The 10,717-nt window shown below is 35.4% G+C and overlaps 1 protein-coding gene across 9 annotated transcripts in view; it reads right to left on the reverse strand.

Annotated features, from left to right (window-relative positions):
* The window catches only part of LOC306862850 (formin-binding protein 1-like), a gene marked incomplete at its 3' end in the record, with an annotated part of 70,222 nt that extends 59,797 nt beyond the window's left edge, over nt 1–10,425 (reverse strand). For 5 of the 9 annotated variants that reach the window (XM_079405880.1, XM_079405874.1, XM_079405879.1 and 2 more), the window contains exon 1: nt 568–680. In XM_079405880.1, the coding sequence (XP_079262006.1) occupies nt 568–615 (48 nt within the window). In that variant the 5' untranslated portion in view covers nt 616–680. Of the gene's footprint in view, nt 1–567; nt 802–10,258 lie in introns of those variants that run through there. The other 4 variants (XM_079405876.1, XM_079405881.1, XM_079405884.1 and 1 more) reach the window with 3 other exon arrangements.
* Between the last annotated feature and the right edge of the window lie 292 nt (nt 10,426–10,717).

The following is a 10,717-nucleotide window of genomic DNA, read 5'->3' on the forward strand; positions in this document are numbered from 1 at the left end:
TCCCAACTGAGGTAGCCTACACTGTAAAAAATGTTTGTACATAAAACAAAAATTATTGGAGTATAATAAAATTGTAAATAAAATGTAATTTACAATAAAATACCATTTCAGTCCTTCAACTTCAAATTTTCAAAAATTGTTTGTTTATACATCAAATTTATTTTCTATGCCATTGTCACCAACAAAATTGCAAAAATAATGATTGTTTTCAAATCGGTTTCGCTCAACACTGTCCCTGTTTTCTATTGGTCAGTCAAGTTAGTCCCACCCCCAAACCGAAACCGTTGGTTAAATCAGTCAGTTTGCTAAAGCTGTTCGGGATTCTCAAACAGAGCAATATTTTGAAAGCAGTGTTACACTTTTTCCAGGAAATTAACAGGATTTATGTATAATCGTCTATAATTTCAATCTCAATTCATTTAAATATTAACTATAAACCATAGCCATGCCTCAGTTAGTCAGGACAACCAGGCAACCTGCCTTAGTGTGACATGACTTTAACTTCATGTCAAAGTATATAGTGCACCAAATACAAACACACACATACACAACTTCAACTTAACTTACCCGTAACTGCTGGACTTTTAACAGCGTCTCTCCCTTAATAGGGTCCATGACTCCCTAAAAGTCAATGGGCTGATCTCCTTCACTATTACAGTAGCCACACCCAAGCAGGACAGCTGAGACGTCCGATCAGTGTGTCCAAATGTGACTATGACAGATATGTGACTGCATGCAAGCGTGTGTGTGTGTGTGTGTGTGTGTGTGTGACCGTCCACCTTGCCTCATTCCCACACGAATGAGCTCTTAGTTCACAGACATTTACATGCAAATAGAAGTGAAAGCCCTAAAGGTTGCAGTAAAGGTTATCAGTTATATCATAAATGGTTTTCATTGTTTTATTTCCTGTTTCAAAACAGAACAGAGATTTATGTCTCATGTCATACACAGCATACACTCTTATATGATTATGATCTGACCTAGCTATTCTTTTGGGTTCAGCATCACTATAAGGTTTATCCATATTAATATACAAAATATACAATATACAAAAAAATGCCAAAATATACATTTTATGATTAATGTTAGGGTTTCTCAATTAAGATCATTTGACTACTTTTCCAGCACTTCAAGTCAATGGGAAGCAGCGTTATTTTAGAATTATTTATATACTATTATATATTAATATTTTGAATTAGCTTTTATTTTTATATATTTTTTTAATTTTTGTTTTAATTTGAGTAATTCTTATGTGCTTTTGTCATCCTTAGTTTATTTTTTAAAAATATATTAAATTTAATATTATTTAGCTTTAATTTAATTTTAATTAAATTATAATTCTGGTAATTTTAGTACTTCAACTTAAATATTTGTATTTTATTAGTTAACAAAGCAATATTTTTCTTGCAAAATTGCCATCTAATATGTATAATTTATTTTATTTCAGCTTTATTTCAATTAACAATAATTTTGAAGTTTTAGTTTTAGTTAACATTAACAATACTGATAGGAAGTCCTCGTGTATATATATATATATATATATATATAAAATAGATATTCCTGTACATATTCTGTTAATAATTATATATTACTGTTTACATTAAACAGGTTTACATGCAACATTGCAACACTCGAAACTATCTAAAACCACTTAGCATCACCGTGGCATCTTTCACACCAATCAGAAATTGAAAAATATAATTATGATATAGACTTAATCTGCTGAAAAATTGAGTAACATCCAGTTGGACTGTTTCTGCAAGCAGTGTCTCAAACGTGCTCCAGTTATGAAATATGCTTCTCTCTCTTTGTCTCTGAAACAATCACATGTTTTGCCACACTTGACTTCCTCTCTGAATGGACGTGTTTGTGAGCTTCCAGGCAGAGGGGCTCATACACACACAAGCTCTCTTCAGGAAAGCCACAAAGCTCTTGTTTTCTTACTCAAGAGCTTGTTCTTGAAATAAAGCATACTTGGTTTCTCAGATTTGCAATAATACGATATAATGTACCATAAAACCTATGAATCCATCACACAAAACACGCACTCACAAATAACACAGAAAAATGCTTCATTTAAATCACACATTAATTAAACCTAAAGCATCTGAAAACTGTAACTTTCTCTGTAATGGTTGAGATTTAAGAATTAATCTTTGTGTTTTTGACAATGAAAAAAAACTTTTCTCTTTCATTCTTTCTTGCCTTTAACATCATTTCCATTTACCAATGTTGGATATTCGTAAAAATCCAATAAACGTAAAATGTGTTTAGAGGGAAAGACAGTAGAGAGCAATGAAAAAGTGGGCCACTGTTGTTTCTAGATTAATAAATGCTTTAATTGGACAGTTAAACATTGTGAGAGACACATTCATAGATAGATAGAACTATAGACAGAATGACAAAATGATACACAGAACAATAGACAGACAGATTAATAGATAGCGACAGAGTAATAGATAGAATCATAGATGAAGGACACGTAGATGGACAATGGAGCGATAGATAGAGCGACAGAACGATATATGGAACAACAGATAGACCGATAGAGCAACAGAGCACTAGACAATATGACAGAAAGACAGAACAACAGATAGAATGATCGATAGATAGAGCAACAAAACAATAGAACAATATATAGAGCAACAGAACCATAGATGGAACAATACAACAGTAGATAGAGCAACAGAACAACAGATTGAACGATTGACAGTGATAGACAGAATGACAGATAGACAGAGTAATAGAACGATAGATCAGCAAAACGATAAATAGAACAATAGATGGAGCAACAGAACAACAGCTACATAGAACGATAGCTAGAGTGATAGATGGAGAAACAGAATGATATATAGAGCAACAGAACAATAGATACAATAACAGATAGATAGAATGAAAGATAGAATGATAGATAGTTACAACAATAAATAGAGCAACAAACCAATTAATAGAATGATGAATAGAGCGACAGACTGATAGATAGAGCAACAGAACGACAGATGGAACAACAGATAGATAGAACGATAGCTAAAATGATAGATAGATAGAACGATGGATAGAACGACAGATGGGCAGAATGATAGATGGAACAACAGATAGATAGAATGATAGATGGAACAACAGAATGATATATAGAGCAACAGAACAACAGATGGAATGATAGAGCGATAGAACAATAGATTCGAATAACAAATAGATAGAATGATAGATAGTTACAACAATAAATAGAGCAACAAACCGATTAATAGAATGATGGATAGAGCGACAGACTGATAGATAGAGCAACAGAACGATAGATGGAACAACAGATAGATAGAATGACAGCTAAAATGATAGATAGATAGAACGATGGATAGAACGATAGATGGGCAGAATGGTAGATGGAACAACAGATAGATAGAATGATAGATGGAACAACAGAATGATATATAGAGCAACAGAACAACAGATGGAATGATAGAGCGATAGAACAATAGATAGAATAACAAATAGATAGAATGATAGATAGTTACAACAATAAATAGAGCAACAAACCGATTAATAGAATGATGGATAGAGCGACAGACTGATAGATAGAGCAACAGAACGATAGATGGAACAACAGATAGATAGAATGACAGCTAAAATGATAGATAGATAGAACGATGGATAGAACGATAGATGGGCAGAATGGTAGATGGAACAACAGATAGATAGAATGATAGATGGAACAACAGAATGATATATAGAGCAACAGAACAACAGATGGAATGATAGAGCGATAGAACAATAGATAGAATAACAAATAGATAGAATGATAGATAGTTACAACAATAAATAGAGCAACAAACCGATTAATAGAATGATGGATAGAGCGACAGACTGATAGATAGAGCAACAGAACGATAGATGGAACAACAGATAGATAGAATGACAGCTAAAATGATAGATAGAGATAGATAGATAGATAGATAGATAGATAGATAGATAGATAGATAGATAGATAGATAGATAGATAGATAGATAGATAGATAGATAGATAGATAGATAGATAGATAGATAGATAGATAGATAGATAGATAGATAGAACAACAGATTGAACAAAAGAGCGACAGAATGATAAATGGAACAACAGATAGATAGAATGATAGACAGAATGATGAGTAGATAGAACGGTAGATAGAGCAACAAACCGATAGAAAAAAAACAATCGACAGAGCAACAGAATGACTGAGAAGAACATCAGATTGAACGATAGATAGAGCAACAGATATATGGAATGACAGACACTTACACCTACATAATTTTAAGCTAAATAACAGAGCAGCATTCCAAACTGATGATGTCATTAGGAAGTGCCACTGTGTATCGGAGATGATGTCATCAGCCGGTGCCAAATTTCATGTTTACTGCTACAGAGAGATGAAAACAGTCATTATGTGTGGATGGAGGTGTACTGTTTCTCCAAACAACATTCATCAGTGGTGCGGCTCACAGAGGAAACGCTTGAACCTATAATACAGCCTACAAACTAAAAGCTAAACCTCCTCTGCTGCTAAACACCGTGAATCATTCAGAGCTCGCACAACTTCACAAATTCAGTGCAACAGTGCCTCTCATGAGGATGAGACATCACTTCCTGTCATGCCACTTCCTTCCGCTAAATGACTCATAACCACAGAGAGAAATCATGAAATGTGTGTAAGTACAGAGATACAGGGCCTCACAGATACAGAGGCCCAAAAAACAGATAGAATGACAGATGGTTATCCAAAGTCTTTGTAATTGTTTGTGAAGTTTACTAGCAAATTCTGAGTGAATATTGTTTCTACACCAAATGTTTCTCTTTATAAATGAATCACACATGGTCATACGTGAGGCTTCTTATCTTTGTGAGCGTTTCTCATAAAGAAATAGCAGAGCGGTGCTTTTATTCTCACTAACGTAAGCACTCTGACGCGAGAATGAACTGTGCGTGATTATTTGCCATGACGTCACTGCTAAAGCATGACTGCACCGGCGTTCACCTGATAACACACACACACACACACACACCTCTAACATATCTATCTTTCCCTTTTAACATTCCTGTTTCTCCTCACAGGATGAGCCCATCCCCCTCGCTTGATTTAACCACACGCTAATCATTCTCCATACACCAAAGAGATTGAGGACTCACTCCATACATCTCTCACACACACACACACACACATGCACACCCACAGGGACTGTAAAGTAGGATGGAGATACAGTAGAACCTTTCTTCATTATAGAGCCACTGCAGGACGACACACTCAAGGGTAAAAGCAGAGAGAAGAGATTTAAAGGTACAGTGTGTAATACTTATTTATATTTTTAATATAAGATCATATTTTTTCTTAAATACTTTCCTAAAATATTTTACATTGGAATAATACAATAGCAATATTTATTTTATTTATTTATTATTATTATTTTAGTATTTATATATAATATTTTTAAATTATAGTATATATTTTATTTTATAGCCCTACGAACAAACACAGGAAACTACTAATAAACAAAGTTTAATTAAATTAAATTAAATTAATAAAAAAAAAAAATTTTAACCTTAATTTTTAGCATAAAAATCACATATTTTCCCATGTGCAGCCCTTGTTTCCAAACTTTCATTAAATGGTTAGTTCTCCCAAAAATGACAATTTATTGATCATTTACTCAACCTAATGTCATTACAAACTTTTGCATTCTGAAGTTTTGCAGAATGTTCATGCTGCTTTTTCCCCATACAACTAAAATAAATTGGGTCTGGTGCATTTTCATTTGATCTTCAAAAATTACCCAGGTTTGATGTTAATTATGAATAGTCACAACACAAATGAGAATAATTTATGTTTAATTCATTTAGTACATAGAAGTCAAACCTCTTGTCATGTGTTTTGAGGCACGATATTAAAATTTAACACAAGTGCGAATGAGACGGTCTACTGCAGAGGAGGGAAATGTTTGCAGTGTAAAATTGCTGAAATATCAGTCACTTCCTCACACAAAGGTACTGTATTACTTCAGAAGAGATCAAATATCCCACATGCATCATATAGACTACTTTTACTGTGCTTTTTATGTCATTTTGTAGCTCAACAACTCCGCATTCACTTGCATTGCACTGAAATAGTTATTCTGTACAATATACTGATCAATTTTGGAGGACTTAGTGATCTACTTTGATCACACTGCATTCTGTTGTGGCCTGTTGGCTAAGAAAAACTAGTCATGCAACACACACACATACACAAAAATCTAATAAGGGAAATTACAGGGTATGGATTGCCATTTTGTGGCTGTAATAAGCAAGAAAGGGCTAATAACGTTCCAGCATTCCTCTTTAAAACAGCCAATAGCATTCCAGATTTTTGTAACCAAGTGGCCAATTACAGTCAAGCATTCCTCACAGCCACTGTACCGCTTGTTTTTCACTGCTCTGTATGAATCGACTCCCTGCTGACTCACTGAGTCAACACTAGTGAACCAGCAGGGATGATCTTCTGAATCACTGAGATTAAATGATCTGCAGGGATGAATCATTTGATCTGATTCTCCTACAACAGAGACACCCGGTGGGAGTCGCTCGCACAGCCAAAAGAAGAGAGACAAAAGAGAGGGAAGAATTAAACAGAATGAGAAAAGGTGGGAGAAAGAGGAGAAAACGCTGAAGTAGGAAAGAGCTCACCTGCTAAAGAGACGAGGAAATTAAAGACAATGAGAAACTGTGCAAATGATAACATCTCATTAGCTGGGAGCGTGTGTTTATACAAGCAGGAAAGAGAAAATTTGCCATTATGAGATTTTATCAGGCTTTCACTGAGCATCCAACAACACAACAGTCACACGCTTCCATGTTTACAGTACAGTGTTCAGATTGTTATGCTATACTGTTTTATATGTACAGTAAGTATTATTAAACACTGTTTTAAACAGTAATATGCTACATTGCTGTCACATGTTGCAAGAAAGTGGTGTCAAGTTGCCAACTTGGAAACTGCGGTTACTTTGCATTGCATTTTGTATTTGGACTTGAGGACCCCCTCGAAAACGAGATGGTTCATCTCAAGGGGTTATTCCTCTTCAATAAATAAATGTCAAATTTTAGCATAGAATGCTGTAATGTTTGTCGCTCATCTCAAATAATGAATCAGTAAGTGTGTTAATAATTGCAGCCAAAGCTACTAGTGATTCATTCACACTGAAAATGGAATGTCAAAGCAATGCATCGTGGGATACAGTATTCCTTGTAGTGTATACTGCACATTTGTCATTTGAGTGTGTTATAAAGTTATTTTAATAATATTATTTACATACAATTACTAGTGTATATTTCAGAGTAACTTTTTTTTCAGTTTTAATTGTGTTTTCTGTTGTCATTTCTATTATTTTATTTTTTTTAATAAAGTTTGTTTACTTTGTAACTTATTTTAATTAAGTTAGCTGCCAAGGCAGCTCTCAGTATGCATGCTAAAAAAAACAGCATACTGTACTGTACTTCCTATATTTCAAAGATAAGAGAAGTATGTTTGTATGCTATTCTATACATAGTCACAGGCGCAATAAATGCACATATACATTAGCTGAATTTGTCATGAAATGCATGCTACGCTTCCTATTTTTGTCATATCTGTATTTAGGAGAAGTCATAAAAGTAGTATTCAGCTCGTCTCTTCATTCTCTCTGCAGCATAAAGGATGTTGCTAGTTTTAAATTTGTGCTGATTTTAAGAAAGGGTCATCACATGCTTGCTGAGGGCTTAGGTTTAGTTTGCTGAATAGAGAAAATACAATAAACAGGACCTAATAAAAGAAAGAGCAGAGTATGCATGAGATAAAGAGAACGTAATGCATGTGTATGTTGGTTTGGTGCCAGTGGGCATCCACAACATGGCAGACGGCAGCTTACGGTTGTGACGCATGATACTGGCCTCCTCGGTTACTTGGCTCTTTAGTGTCTGTGTGTCTGTGTGTGTGTGTGTGTGTGTGTGTATGTGTGAGTCATGCACTAGTCAGATAGTAAATGCACTGCTATATTTCCAGTATGCAACATGTTCTAACCACCAAAGTTGAAACGCAGGCTCTAGATAAACATGTAATTTATTTATTTTTTCCAATTCCAAAACTGAACTATAAATCCAACGCTAAATCTTATGGATGAACCACAATTCACCCTCGTAATCCGTGATAAAATCACTGTAATGCTTAACTTTGATTGTCTTACTGCTTTAACAAACTCTAGTTCTAGATTTGTAATGTCACTGATTCTCATGCTGTGAATAACAACAGAAGGACAGTAAAATACACAGCAATCACATTACACAGCTCAGCGCAGGTCACCGAGCCACTGTCATACAGTCTATAAAGCTGATCAATACAAACAAAGACTGTGAGGATTCAGTCAGCGATCAATCGGGCCCCTGGCATCAGGGGACTCTCCGACCTGACCTGCAAAAAGCCCATTAAATCAGACTCTTGATAAACAAATATTAATACAAATATTTCTGTATAGCACTTTTCACAATATATATAAAAAGTTTATAAGAAAGTATAAAGTGGATTTATAAGCTTGAAATCTCAAGGTTTTAGATAGATTGAATGGCCTTAAATAGATGGCTAGACAGACAGATAGATGCCAATTAATATAGCATATACTTCACATACTAATGCAATGTTGTATCAAACAAACCAGTGCTTTAAAAAGAGGTTGTTTAACCTGTATAAACCAAATCAAAGCCTAGAAATCTTTAAAATCTTGGTAATTTTATGCTAAATATTAAATCATACACAAACATTTAAGATGTCAGGTCATCCTAGGCTTCATAAGCTGAATTACTCATAAGTAGTATATGTAAAGCCCGAGATACACTGCACGATTTTGGGCTTTCCCAGATGAAAAACTGGCATTGTGAAACAATCATGGCAATTTCTGGTTGTTTCACAATGACAATCTTTCATCTGGGACAGCCCAAAATCATGCAGTGTGTCTCGGGCTTTATGTCCAAAGTAGCTCTGGGCATTTTTGACACACTATGATCTCTCCTATTAAAATAATTTGTTACAGAATCTGCTTCTCATGTTGATATTTGCATTGCATTGGACCACAACACACAAGACATTTCCGCACCACAACCGCTATGGACTAAAAATACCCTGAGGTGCATGGACAAGTACAACAGGCCCTAGAGATGATGCACAGACACTGGTGTGACAACAAGCAACAGCAGGGCTGAAGAAGATGAAAATTTCTTTCATGAGGCCAAGATGCTTCACCACCAATAACACAAACACAAATAACCCATCTAAACATCTGCATTGATATCACATCACTAGTGTACACACAATCAAAACTACACACTAAAATGTGCACATACTGGGGTCATCCATGCATTTTTAGATTTACTGAAAATATCTGCTATTTTCTGAATATTTATATATTTATAAAAAGGATATAGATTTATATTGGCTATGCAACATCATTTCTAAAAAAATATATTATTTAGACATTATAGTCTAGAATGCATATCTATATAAAATTACATAGAAAGTGTATTTAGGCATGCATATATGTGACCCTGGACCACAAAACTAGTCATAAGTCACTGGGATATATTTGTAGCAATAGCCAAAAATACACTGTATGGGTCAAAATTATAGATTTTTCTTTTATGCCAAAAATCATTGGGATATTAAGTAAAGATCATGTTCCATGAAGTTATTTTGTAAATTTCCTACCTTAAATATAACAAAACTTAATTTTTGATTAAGTAATATGCATTGCTAAAAGCTTAATCTGGACAATTTTCTCAATATTTCATCTTATTTACTCATCATCTTTTAGATGTATAAATCTCAATTTAAAAAAATTGACCCTTATGACTGGTTTTGTGGTCCAGGGTCACATGTATGCACACTTTTTACATACATACTATGTAAAAAATATATTATTAATATTTAAATATACAGTATAATAATATATAAATGTGCATATATAAATACTGTATATCTATGTATGTAAACCTATAGGCTACAAATACACTGAGATGCAGTTATGCGATTGCTGTGCATTAATATATGTGTCATATATACACGGACACACTGTGTATACCTCTATAAACATTCTCAGTATAAGATGCAGTTGCTGTTCACATGTACTGGCGTTCCCAAAGCGGCTTGGCTTTACGCACAGTGCCCATGAACCCGTTATCAGAGTCCATGGCCGTGATCATCGACCCCCGTCGCGCACGGTACAAACTCACCCATAGCTCGGTTCCCCAGCTCATGGTTTCCGCGCGTTCTTCGCGTAATAATCCACGATTCGTGCGTTCAGATGCGTGTTTGCGCTCCAAACCACAGCAGCGGAACAGAGTCCGTGTCTCTCGCTCTTCGGCTTCTGCGCGAGTGAAGGCGCAGTGTGTGTGTGTTTGTGTGTGTGTGTGTGTGTTTGCGTGGGGGGTGGGGGGTGGGTGTGTGTCTGCGGAGGCTTCTTGCACAGACTCTCTCTCTCTTTCTTCCTGGTATGAGAAAGGCGCCTAAAAAGCAGCGATTCTGCACGCACGTTTCCTCAAAACGGCACGAAACTGCAGAAGCATGATGTTCAAATGCACAAAAGGCTACACACTTTCTCTCTCTCTCACACGCGCGCGCGCGCTCTCTGAGAGACAGACGCAGAGCTCGGGAGCGCGCCTCGCTGCCCCGGTGACAGCTGCACCGGCGGG

This window comes from Barbus barbus, assembly GCF_936440315.1.
Source record: "Barbus barbus genome assembly, chromosome: 43".
In the NCBI taxonomy this organism is placed as follows: domain Eukaryota; kingdom Metazoa; phylum Chordata; class Actinopteri; order Cypriniformes; family Cyprinidae; genus Barbus; species Barbus barbus.